General features: G+C 33.4%; 2 protein-coding genes across 9 annotated transcripts in view; one reads left to right on the forward strand and one right to left on the reverse strand.

Moving 5' to 3' along the window:
• LOC149786271 (polyphosphoinositide phosphatase-like) overlaps positions 1-8,039 on the forward strand; it is a 75,050-nt gene extending 67,011 nt beyond the window's left edge. For both annotated transcript variants that reach the window (XM_089976650.1, XM_089976651.1), the window contains 2 exons: positions 4,648-4,725; positions 5,224-8,039. In XM_089976650.1, coding sequence (XP_089832776.1) covers positions 4,648-4,725; positions 5,224-5,395 — 250 coding nt within the window. In that variant the 3' untranslated portion in view covers positions 5,396-8,039. The remainder of the gene's footprint in view (positions 1-4,647; positions 4,726-5,223) is intronic.
• Positions 8,040-8,355: 316 nt separating this feature from the next.
• Positions 8,356-14,000, reverse strand: part of LOC149786272 (suppressor of lurcher protein 1-like) — a 533,176-nt gene continuing 527,531 nt past the window's right edge. For all 7 annotated transcript variants that reach the window (XM_089976657.1, XM_089976656.1, XM_089976652.1 and 4 more), the window contains 2 exons: positions 13,420-13,622; positions 8,356-12,772 (listed from right to left, as the gene is read on the reverse strand). In XM_089976657.1, the coding sequence (XP_089832783.1) occupies positions 12,621-12,772; positions 13,420-13,622 (355 nt within the window). In that variant the 3' untranslated portion in view covers positions 8,356-12,620. The remainder of the gene's footprint in view (positions 12,773-13,419; positions 13,623-14,000) is intronic.

Below are 14,000 nucleotides of genomic sequence, written 5' to 3' on the forward strand. Positions count from 1 at the left end.
GCACAGGCGAAGCTATCAAATGGGATCATATACATAATTGACACAGAGAATGTAGGTGCAGATTTCATGAGTAGGAGCGCCAAAAATGCATAGATTGCTCAGTAGATAATTATATGTCATGCTGTATGTTTGTGTCCATAAACAGCGTGTGGTGTCGTTATGATTTTCTCCTTCATATTGCGAGTAACTGCACATATTGGCACTTCGAAAAAAAATCCGGGGATTTTATTTTCAAGTGTAGAGGGTGTCACATTGTGAAGACAGTCCTCATGTATACATCTTACCTTGGGTGGAGAATGATGTCACCACACCTTAGCGACTGACCTTTGTTGCAAGATTATGGCTTGAATCGGCACTGGAGTGAACAAAGTGGTGGCTATCTTCCAAGAGGCAAAGTACTAGCAGAACCAGAAGAGGTTGTTTTTTCACACCCTAGCTGTGGGAGAAAGAAATTTGACTTATTCTTGAGAAACTAGGTTGACTACAGTTCAAATAGAACCCAGTATCAAATCAGGGTTGAGTTAGGGAAATATGGGTGGGGCACCTGTCTGAAGCAGACCCTTATTCCACAGGTCATTTTATGAACACTTCAATAATTGGCAGAGGTCTGGTAAGTTAGGGAGTGAATTCTAATAGGTGTACTCGTGTTGCATATTATAACCATGGTGACTGCGTCAAGGCCAAGGCGATATCAAAGGAAAATGCAATTCTGCAATTTGTTTTCTTGATTACAATCATTGCACCAGTGGAGTTATTTTAATTATACTTTAGCCGATTATATGTTGCTTAGCACAACCATTTTTATTGCTGTCACTTTCAATCTCTAAAGGTATTGTGACAAATCTTTATCCAAGTCCTCACTTTATTTAGTAAGTTTTGTAGGTTAAATATCAAGGTCATTAAGAGGGAAATTGCTTTTAATTAATTTTGGTATTGACTTCCTTTGATGAAAAGTTCTTTGTTTTACTTGAAGATTGTAGTCAGCTTTCTTTGATGAAGGGTGTATGTGTTATTGAAGTCACCACTAAAGGACAGCTTTGGAGAACCAAAGAAATGCCCATTTCTTATTGTGGCGGCAACATCAAATAATTGTATTGCATGATTGAGACTGATTTTTGTTTCCATTTGTTAAGTACGTTTTCAGAACAATCTGTGCTTCGAAGGTAATCTGTTTCTTTTGAAATTTCAGGAAACTGTTTTATCTGGGTACATTTTTAAACAGAAATTGGCTGTCATTTGGTCTCTTCTAGTTACTGTACCTCCCTGCCTATTGAACAGACCAACAAGTAAGATGGTTTTCTTTTTTCTTTTTTTTTATAAATTGTGATAGTGGAGTGATGCTTTCTTCCACGCATGCATCAGAAATTTAACAAGTGTCAATGGAAGATAGAGATGCAGGTGTTCTGGTCTGATGACAGGGATTATTACAGAAAATCTGAGTGTTCTGAAGGATTTAATTCTGAGTGAAAAGAAGAGGAATTTTACTTACCATCCACATACAAATGTCAGTCTGTGTAAACATATTGATTACTAGCAAGCAGCAGAAAATCCAATGAAAGATAGATTACAAGATAATGGCTCGTCCGTTGATCGCCATTACCATAAATGTCAACAACAAAAGAGCAGATATCTCACAACCTACAGTACCCATGCTAGATGTCAAGATAAGCAGATTATAATATAACAATGCACTGTTTAGATGGTTTGTCAATATGGACAAAGAAATTTGTTTATATAACAAAAGATAAATTTCGGTGCATTTTATATCAAGTTTGTGGCTTCCTTTCTTGGGGCCTGTGAATTTCCCCACTCCAAACCAATGTTTGTATACAAGTTTATACAGCCAATAATGTCGCCAATAAAAAAAAATCGCTGGATGGTATATTTGCTGGCAATAAGGAAAAAATATCCAAGTTTGTGACATTGGCGAAGTACTACACGATCCCAGAATAAACATTGTACCCGTTATTTTTTTTACTTTTAAGAAGAAAAACCTTTTTTGTGTACGAGACAAATACATATAAAATTTCAGAAGCCACACCAAGATCATCTTGTATTTTTCATAAGCAATATCTTCCCCAGAATGATAATAAACTACATGTATATGAAATTTCAGGAGCCACACCATGACGGTGTTATATCTGAATTCATTTTATAATGGAGCGTGCTATAGTAAGGTCACACTTATCTGAATTCATTTTATAATGGAGCGTGCTATAGCAAGGTCACACTGTAGTATATAATGGTTACATGACCTGTATGACTTGTAATATAATAAAAAGGGTAGTATTTGCAACAGGGCTAGGCTTATGTTGGAAATCATGATTTGGGTCATCTACCTTCAAGGTTTTTTTTACTTTTAAAATATGGTTTCTCAGCATAGATGTGGCACCACCACTTAAAAACCACATCTGACACTTATTTTAATAGGTAGTTTTGGGAAATATCTGTCACATAAGTTTGTAATAATTGTTCATTCTGACGTGATAATAGATGTGTGAAGCATTAACATCAGTATAGTGTAGTTGATTACATAAACAATTATTCAGGTTTTTCTTCTTCCTTTCATTAAGTGCATGAATAATGGTACAAAATATACATGTCCTATGTAAAATAGTACTGTATGTAGATACTAGTAGGGCATGACAAAATCTGGAAAGAATTGACCTAATGATCTGGGTGATCTCAACTTTGACCTTTTAGCCCTGCAAACAGTAGGTTCCTTTGCTGCCCACAAGGCAAGCAATTGGTGAATTTTTGGAAAGAGGATGGTGTAGAAAACCATGTCCTTTTTTTGACATTATGACCTTGACCTATTTAAATCAGCATCTGGAGCATATTTCATTCCTACACCATCAGACCCATTTCATTGTTTAGTGTCATTATGTGCTATGTAATTATATTTCCTGCCTACACCATCAGACCCATTTCATTGTTTGGTGTCATTATGTGCTATGTAATTATATTTCCTGCCTATACCATCAGACCCATTTCAGTCTTTGGTGTCATTATGTGCTATGTAATTAATTATATTTCCTTCCTACACCATCAGACCCATTTCTTTGTTTGGTGTCATTATGTGCTATGTAATTAATTATATTTCCTTCCTACACCATCAGACCCGTTTCAGTGTTTGGTGTCATTATGTGCTATGTAATTAATTATATTTCCTTCCTACACCATCAGACCCATTTCAGTGTTTGGTGTCATTATGTGCTATGTAATTAATTATATTTCCTTCCTACACCATCAGACCCATTTCATTGTTTGGTGTCATTATGTGCTATGTAATTATATTTCCTTCCTACACCATCAGACCCATTTCAGTGTTTGGTGTCATTATGTGCTATGTAATTAATTATATTTCCTTCCTACACCATCAGACCCATTTCAGTGTTTGGTGTCATTATGTGGTATGTAATTAATTATATTTCCTTCCTACACCATCAGACCCATTTCAGTGTTTGGTGTCATTATGTGCTATGTAATTAATTATATTTCCTTCCTACACCATCAGACCCGTTTCAGTGTTTGGTGTCATTATGTGCTATGTAATTAATTAACTTTCCTTCCTACACCATCAGACCCGTTTCAGTCTTTGGTGTCATTATGTGCTATGTAATTAATTATATTTCCTTCCTACACCATCAGACCCATTTCAGTCTTTGGTGTCATTATGTGCTATGTAATTAATTATATTACAGACACACTTTACCTTATTCATATCAAAGTGACCTTGACCACAGACCTTTTGATTCTAAAATTGTTAACTTTCTTGCCCCATGCAAGGTATTTGGTTTGGAGCCAAACAAACTATTCAAAACCAGTTTTTTTCTTACACCTATGGCAACTCTTGAACACTGACTTTTACAGACCTAAAATTTAAAGGTATCTTTCATCTTAAAAGTACATGCCATGCACAAAGTCTGGTCGAGAACGTTTTCTAGAACTAAAATTATTGTACTCAATCACTTTTCTTCTTTAAGTCACTGTGACATCAACATGTGCATCTTACTTTAATTGCAAGTCATCTCCAAAATTTGGTCAAGGTATGTGATCTTGAAATGAATTATTATGTAGAATTTCATCATTCAGTTACCACTTTTGGTCAAGGACTTAGTCAAGTCAGAGCTTAAGTTATTACATAAAAATCCCTTTTGTTTTTGAAGTCACTGTGACCTTGACTTTGGTCACTTTGACCACAAAATATGCTTCATTTTTATCCCAAGTCTTGGTCCATTCACAAAGTTTAGTGTAGGTTTGAGGTCTATAACTATTGTGCAGAAACCGCTTTTTTCTTATTGAGTCCTAGTCCATGTGCAGTGCCATTCACATTGTACATGAACTAGAATTAAAGTTATTTATTGAAAACCATTTTTCTTTTGTTAAGTGACCTTGATATATACCTTTTGACCTCCAAAACCTAAAGATTTGTCCTAACCCCAAGTGTAAGCCATTAGCAGGTTTGGTTATGATCTATTGTTTATAGCTAAGTAAACATTTTGTGTGAAAACTAAAATAGATGGTAGGTCAGATGGACTGACAGATAAATGTCATAGCATCATAATGCAATCTCCTTACAACAGCTATACAAGAAAATAATATTGTTGCAGAAAGACTTTAGATTTTCTATTTCATTTTCTGTAGGTATGCTGATTTAGGAAAAGCCTGCATAAAGCCTGAGAAGAAAGCTAGAAATGTTATCTCAACAGACTGCATAGAGATGTAAGTTAATCTATCAACTGATATTTTAAAACAATTTTTTCTTCAAAAATATGGCATTTCATTGGCACTTGAATGATGATATGTTGCTGTGGGAAGAGGATTGTACTATGTCACTTAGGAAGAGGGTTGAAATTTCCACTGTATACTATTCCTTTTTCATTGGATTTTTAAATTTGTAGCAATCAGAAAATCCAAAAAAAAACTGGGTGCATCAAGAAGTAGTTGAATTCACTGTAGATTTCCTTTGAAGACAGGTCATATATATTAAGCAATACTCATAGTAATTTTATGACTTGATAATTGCACGTTTAACTTAATAACAGGGTTCCACATTTAGTGGAGAAAGATAAGGGCTACTTTGTATAGATGGAGTGACATTATAAAAAACTGACTTTAGAGATTTAGTAGTACTGATCTGTAGTTCAAATGATTTCTGATCACAAACATGCTGCATTTACAGAATTTGGAGAGATATTATCAATCCTGTCTGCATTTCAGCACCCCATTGACTGATTACAGGGACTGCTTTGTCCTGGGCATACCAACAGTGTATAGGGGTGCCACTGAGCTGTATGCTAGTCATGTCCGATGTGGTCTGAATGGCCCAGTGAGCCCATCCCAGGGAAACCAAGACATCTATAAAGACTATGTCAGGAAAAAATACAAATAAAGATATCAACATCATTGGTGATAAATTTCATCAGTAATGTGTATAGGGTATCTCTAGATGTAAAATTTATCAATTTCATTAAGGCAATATATTTTGAATTTTGTCAAGTTACTAGTCAAAGGTTATACGTAATTTGATAAATATTGATGGTATATATTTGTCTATTCATATCATGATTCTGTGCAAAAAAGCATTTACCAACAATTTTGCAACATGATGTATGAGGATTTATGCATTGAAATCTGTGTTGCTGGTCAATACAAACAATTTAGGTCTGATTAGACAATATATGAGAATATTCTGTCAGAGATTCATTTTGGCTGAAATAGATCAATTGGTCAGGGCTGAGTAGATTATTGCTTGCTTTTACATCTAGATCTGACAGAGAAATACACTGAGTCAGCACAAGATGCCATTCATCTTTCCTGCCATGTGCCATACTCAATGCATTGTTGTCCCTATTGCTTCTTTTGCCCAAGAATCTGAAAATTTCCTTTTTTTTTCTTCATTACTGAGTATTAAAAACTCTTTAAGAGGTTATTTTCCCTTTTGTTCTGAAAATGTATCTCTTGATGGATGCAATTTTTAAAACAAATAAGCAACAGCATGGTCATGCAGATGTTTTGCATCACAAACTATGTGCATATTAAAGCGTCTGAGGTACTCGTGTAAAGTTGGCCTGGTTCCCTGACCAACTCCACTGAATCTAATATGAAACCCAGATCTGAATTGAACACAAACAAGCCATTATCCAGATTTTACTGCAGTTAAAGGTAATTTCTTTAGGACTTTTTAAGGGTTAGCAGGTCTGTTGTACTATTTGATTTAATGTGTGAATTCACTTTTATTTTAGGTGTACTAATTATTATAGGTTTATATGATTGCTGCAAAACATGAATAGAAGAACTTGAAAAAATAGGATTTCATCTGTGGACCTTTTTTCCATCAGAACACAGCCAGCATTGTGAATACTGATGAAAAAGTCTTTGTTTTAGTTTGTGCACTATTCATTGTCCGTTAGTAATTGCTTGTTGCCACTCAAAATTCCTTATTTCTGATCTGATTTAGTATCCACAATTCAATCAGTCTTGGAATGTAGTTTTACATCATCAAAATCTCAATCAAGTTTGATAATGGATCCATGTATATCTTATACTGACTGGCTAACCATGTTTCCACCCAGAAGCTATATTTCTGATCAAATTCAATGATGAGTGAGATGCACACATATTAACAAGGTGATAATGGCTAGCAGCTTGTTGCCAGTATTCAAGATGTATTTCTGATCAGACTTTGACCCCACTTGAAATATGGACTTGAACAAGTTCAGTAATGAACAAGAGTCATATTAATGAGGTGGTATTGCATATGATTGACCCAGTTTGTTACCAGTCTAGTGACTGCATTTCGGACCAAATTTAGAAAACAGGCTTAAGGCATTAAAAATCAGGGGAAGAGTAGTTATAACCAAAATCCATTTATTAAATTTGGTGATTTTCAAACTGATTGGTTGAACTTGTTGGCACATTTTAGAAAATTAATCTCTGTTCATGTTTTTATAAGACTTGGTAATTGGGCTTACGTCATCAAGATTTATTATGTGTTTTTTTAGAGCAAGATTGATGCATATGATTAGTTGAGCTTCTTACAACGTCAGAGACTATTTCTGACCCAGCTTAATCTCACTTAGTAAATAGGTTAAGGTCAAGATATTAAATGATTTTTATCATAAGCATCTTGCATGTGATACAGCTTTTGCTTACCACTCTTCAGACTGTATTTTCCATTTGGAGGATTTCAATCAAACTTGGTACGTATAACTAAAAGTACCTAATTTGTTTAAAATACTTTGTATGAAACAAATTAGATACTTGTAGCTACATTTAATGATTCTGACCTAAATATTTACTGAGTTACAGATATAATAAAATATGTAATGCTGTGTGGAACAAACTAGTGAAAAAGACAAAGCTGAGGTATTGATCTGGCATTGTCTTATACTCAGCACCAACTTATATATGGATAGTTTACAGAATTTGCAGATTTGACTTGTACTATAGGCCAGCAAATACAGTACTTATTTACAACTTATTTCAGGATAAATAAGATAACCTGTGTGGTAGGTAAGTTATATGTGATGTACTTTCTGTAAAAAAATTGTTATTTCCATAGAGGTTCATTGACAGACCTTGTGCATGTGACAGTGCAGATGCAGTATGTTGCAGTGATTGGTGCTTTCCTAAGAGCTCTGCAAATTTCCTTTGCTTTCACATCACATGAATATATGTTTATATTCCATAGTTGATAACTGTTGATATGTAGTGGTCTTCTGTTTATATATGTAATAGCTGGATGAATCAGCCTTCAAAAGAAGTACATTTTAACAATTGGTCCTTTGTGTTTTCATTTTTCTAATCCAGGTATATAAAGTGTGATATACAGTGACCAAAATCTAAATGATCTGTTTATATGTATCACTGACTTTGGGAACAACTGCATCTTATGTATTTTGCTCAGTGATTTATTTTTCCAGTCCAGAAAACTTTATTACACGATTATGTATACCAATTCATTTGATCATTACTTCATCTTACGTGCAATATTTATAACATTCCCGAATAAATTGCAATGCTAAGAAAATAGAGTTTGTTTTTGTTTTTTCTTCAAGTGTTGTCTGACACAAGATGACATCATCTTTCTCCATTATCAGTGTTATTCTCAGATTAAAGTTATGACTAGGTAGTTCCAAGGTTAAGGCTTCTTTCTGTAACGCTGAACGTTCCATATTTAAAGTGAATTTCTGGGTTACAAATGCTCCAATAGAAGAGGTATGCATCTGTAACAGATTAACAACACGTGCTTTGTACAGTCATCAGATAAAGTCACTCAATACAGGGGTGTGAAATCGACATTTAGTCATGGAGGAGATAGGATGACAGAAAGTTGGTTAGAAAAACAACTAGAGGCCATATCAGCATTTTATTGGAGTTTAAGATAATCGTCATCAATATTGTAAGAGGATTTAGACAGTAATTGAAATTTGGACAGACATTATCTCTGATAATTTATTCTTGCTACACATATTCTCTCACACAAAAAAATGAGTATACATAAATCCAACTGCATGTAGCAAAAAATGATGTGTTGTAGGACAATGTACGTACAATGTTAATACTCTTCATTCTAGCTAGAATTTCTGTAACACTAGTGAAAACAAGGACCCTTTTATTGGACCTTTTTCAGCATGAAACATAAACTTAAACTCACAAACCCCCAAATTCTGATGGGATCTTCAGAGTCAACTTCCTGTTTGTATATGCTAGCATATATAACCTGTTTGTATATGCTAGCATATATAATCTGTTTTAAGAAGGAAATATGTAATTTTTGGAAACAATTTGGCATATCTCTCACAATTATTTGTCCAAAATGGAATAATTCCTTTTTAATTTCATTTGACAGCACAATTTTAGAAAGAATGTTTAACATCAGCTGTCTTTAATGTTGGACATCATTTGTTTTGGCATTACTATTTTTTATATTTACTGTCCTGTAATTTATTCTCTTTTTAAACCAGCAAAATAGGCAAGTCAAAATACATGTCTAAAATTCTTTGTTACATTTAAAAATTTTAAATGTATATTTCTGAAGTTAATTGCTGCTAATTATTCCCAAAGTATTTCTGTACCTGTAGCATAATCATTTTTAAGATACTTTGCTAATAGTAGCAACTACACCAAGCACACAACAAAAGCAAGTCAGTGAGCCAAGCTTTACAACCTCAATAAACTAAATAAAAGAATGAATGAAAACTTTTTTATCACCATGATGGTTCAGTGGTTAGCTGATTGGTCTTGCATCACATCCATCCCAGATCAACTGCTGTGGTTAATCTCAAGGTCTTGACACTATATAACCTTTCACACATTTCTGTTCCATTAAATTACAAACAATCATTTATCACCTTTGTACATCATGATATTAAAAGCTATTAGAAATTTAAAATAAGCAGTTCATTCAAGTTTTAGTTGGTATATTATCATGGAATATCACTACTGAAATCAGTGGTTGTGATTTTGGATACAGGTGTTCTCCACTGAGTGAACATTAGATATGTTGTTTTTGTTGTTGTTATAGGTTAAACACCATTTTTCAGCACAAGACAGGCTATACATGGCGGCCAGTATAAATGGAGGAAGAACCACCAACCCATGAGATGCTACTGGCAAGCTTTCTCATGTACCAACATTGGCTGAGCCTGAGTGAATATTAGATATAAAGTTTATGAAATGAGAAAATAAAATAAGCCACAAACAAGTGGCATTTTGTGTTAATGGTGTCATGAATTTGTATCTGTTGAATTACAATATTCATACAAGTATACAGTCCTTTAAATAATCACAGACGTTATTACATGATCAAATTAGGTGTTATGGCACACTGTAACAAAAGAATGTTATGACATGACAGTATGACACTTGATATTGTGGGATATATCTGCTTTTGAAACTTGGTTATGAAAAAAACCCACATAGGGTCTGATACTCTGCATGGGTCAAGCAACTTACAAAAAGAACAGAATTTCAAACTTTAGGACAAACTTTTTATAAACAGCAAAACTTCACAATCTCACAATATGAACATGATTTTTTTTTAAAATTGCAGTAATATATTATAACAAAATATTTGAGAAGTCATAATATTTACTCCTGAAGACAAAAATGATAATGACAGTTTACATTCAACAATGCAGTGAAAAAAAGTAACATGGCTATAATCTTAAGACATCTCAACAAATAATTTGTACATTTTCTTTCATATACACTTCTTCATATAAATAGAAATATACTTTGTTAGCAGGAATATTGATGTTTTTCAAAGATCTTAAATACATGTAAATATAAAAATTTTAACATTTCAGAAAAGAATTGCACACTAATCTTTGTTCTAGCTCCAACATTGACTTGGGCATGTTCTCCACTTCCAGGTTAAGGTTGAATAACTTGTATTTTTTTTAAGAGCTAAGCAGGAGGGAAGCCATTATATTGTTCTTTGAATAACGAGAGAAACAAAAGTGCTAACATGAGTGAACTTAACATGGATCAATTATAGGATTAATGTCACTGGACAATAAGCCTTTAGTACACTAGATTTATCATACATATTTACAGGAAAATCCGTTTCAGTTTATAAAACTGTCACACAAAATAATTTTTGAAATACTCGGGCTACATTCTGTATTTTAATATTATTGAAATTACTCTAAGAATAACTTAATGTAACCCTTCTAAGATATAAAATTGATTGATCTGCTTATTGACATGTATTGGAAAGGGCTGATACCCACTCATGCAATTATACATATTGAGGTACAGATTAACTTACTTTTAATTGAACAAAGATGCAAATTTGAAATTTAAGGTGGGAATTCTTGGTAAAACTCATGAGTGAGGGAAAAGACCTTCCAGAAATAATTACAAGAAAAAACCCAACAACAACAAGAACCAAACAAGCAAGCAAATACACAGCCCATGTACAAACAATGTATGTGCATGAAACTGGAATTGTGCAAACATTTGGACACATGCAATTAGTATGTACAACAATTTATATCAGCAGGTAATCGACAGTAATTAAGATATTCACATATTTAATGAATAAAATATTGGCATTTTCAGTCAAAAGTGTACATTTACATTCATGATGCAAATGAGACAGAAGTAGCAGACCTCTCATATATCAAACTAAAAATGCAAGAAAAAAAGTTGCTTCTTCCATTTCTGTTCTGTTTAAATCTTAAATACAACAAAGCATCTAGATTAATCCCACAAAAGAAAAGTATATTGCCTCCTGGAAACAAATTTTAACTTGATTAATGAAATACTTGAAGGACTTAAGTTAACATTTAACATGCCACTTGCATATACATTGTATTTATTCTACACAAAAAAGTGCAAAACAAATTTTAATTAAAATGCAAAACTCTTGTTATTACATGTAAATGGTATTGTACATTATTGTTCTCCACCTTGTTTACAATGTTGCTCTTTATGCAACTGATCTATTGACCATACAATGACTGTTAAACAACTATTACACACAAATAGATGTCCCAATGGAATGATGACCAATCTAAATGTCTGATAGGTGTGAATACTTGTGTGAATGGAATTGTTCTGTGGGCAAGTGGGACTTCTCCACATAACATACAATTTCAGCATATTTTTTTTTACACCAATAAGTTCATAAAATTTTCATCATATCCTTGATGTCCCATTTCACTAACTATACGTTTTCCGACAAAAGCATGATATCAATTAAATAAGTAATGCTTATGAGCAAGCAGGTTATTCTACTCGTGTACAATAATGCAACAGTGGACAAAAAAAGTTCTGAATGTCTCTCTGAAACTAATGATGGTTGAACTGCAGAGACGGAGAGTTTTTCTGTTATTATCTATAAAGACTGTGATTAGAAAAATGCGTAAATATTTTAAATAATCATGGACAAAAATTTAATATAAATTTCTTTTTAGATGTCATTTTGAACCATTTACAGATTTTTTTCGATGAATACCTCGTCACGCCAGACTATTTCAAATTTTCCCAATGGTATACTTTTTTCCAAGCACAAGCCATAATGTTTTTTCATGCATTTTAATACTGAAATCTATGCCACTGTACTCAATGAAATGTAAATACAAGTGTATTGATAATTAAATAGGCTACTTTGAATTAAAAGCTTCAGTGGTGAATACAAAATGTAATTTTATTTGGAATTTGTTTTTGAGTCCTTTTTTATTTGAACATCATCAGTTCATAAAGATTCAAACTTTTATACTTTTAAGTTTTCAATGAAGATATATCTCTATGTTTGTATTTAAGTTTAATGGCATGTCACCACTTTAATGGCTATACGGTGTCAATTAAAATAAAAGTTCTACAGGTGTATAAATAAGTTGCACAGAAAAACTTGAAGATAAACTCTTCCAGTTCAATGTAAAACATTAAGTACAAAAAAGATTTTCTTTGAAGACTATTCTTCACACAGTGTCACAGATCTTCAAACTTAGAGGTATGCTCATGTTGAGAAATATTTCTGAGAATTTTCTGCAGATATTTGCTTAGTGGAGAAATAGCCATTAATTCCCTTGATTCTGGGCATTTTCAGTTATTAAATCGGACTAGCAGCCAAAAAGTACATAAAACTCGGCTTGAGCTCAACATCACAAAACATGAAATATCACAGTCAGGAAGAGAAGATAAACTGTTCCCATCACCACAGTTACATGATCATGTGAGGTCCCTGGTGATATACTTGTGCCCCCTGATGTCTCACGTTCATGATTGGGCAATGTTGGAGTTACAATTTCATACACTGAAAGGAAAAATATTAAACAATTAAAACTTTTTATACTTGACATATTTGTTTAGTCATCTATAAATCCAAGTAGCAATGTATAATTTAATAGACTTGCATAACATTCTAAAATCAGGAATTTATATACTCTAATACAAAGACAGAAATGCTACCAAAATTAATATACTCCGCACCCAGATTAGGTTAACATTCAAAAGGGACTCATTACACATAGTTTTTTAATCCAAGTTTGACTGAAATGGTCTAATACAAGACATTAAAGAAATAGCAAACAATTTCTGTTTTATTTTGGTGAGTGTTCTCCCTGGGACAAGGTTTTCTCAAAATTTTGTAACAAAAGAGGATCAGTTGCTGTGCCATACAACGCATGATCTAGTCATGATACATATTGTATTCGAGCAAAGTTTCATTGAAATATCTTCAGTGGTTCAAAATTTATACTTGGACAAAAATAAATGTCAAATAATTGGCTCTGACCTTCTGGTAGGGTGCATGGTGATGGTACAAAAAAATGGTCATGATAAGTTTCATGAAAATGTGGTCAATCATCGCATGGATACGAGTTGGAAATGCAAACGTTAACAGACAGACTGATGGACAATGCCACAACATAATACACACAAGTGTAGAAAATTCCCACATACCTGGCACAAATCTGTAGTTTGCCTTGAAACCAGTGGCATCATAGATGTCATTGGATTTGAAAGTCACCCTGAAGAAGGCTCCATCAGACTCCCGGATGACTTGCCCAGGATTCATTTGGCCACACAGGCGTGGCAGCTTTCTGTCTTCTGAACTCAGAAAATTTGAAAAAGACACGTAGTCACTCTCAGTGAACTTCTCACATCTAAAAATAAAAAGGAAGAAAAATTATTTTTGTTCATTGCAAATTTTACAGCCAAAAAATTATAGGTTATCATAAATATACTGTCTTGAATGGATGAAATGTTTCTACAAGTCAGGTATGATAAAACAAGTCACCTGTAATATCAGAAAGTACTGGTACACATAACAGCCAATTATATTTAATATATACTCTATACTTTTCAAGTTATTTAAGCCAGATTTTTGTTTTTGTTTTTAACAAATTGCAGGCCCTCCTCCCACAAAATTAAATGGCCAGTCCCTTGTGTGATTTCTGATGCTGATAAAGTTGGGTGACATGATTCTAAAATTGTCAGGTGATGTAATTGTGTCACATCACAGTATCTGTCATTGTCAACCA

This window comes from Sinohyriopsis cumingii, chromosome 12 (assembly GCF_028554795.1).
Source record: "Sinohyriopsis cumingii isolate HCF-2022 chromosome 12, ASM2855479v2, whole genome shotgun sequence".
Lineage (NCBI taxonomy): Eukaryota > Metazoa > Mollusca > Bivalvia > Unionida > Unionidae > Sinohyriopsis > Sinohyriopsis cumingii.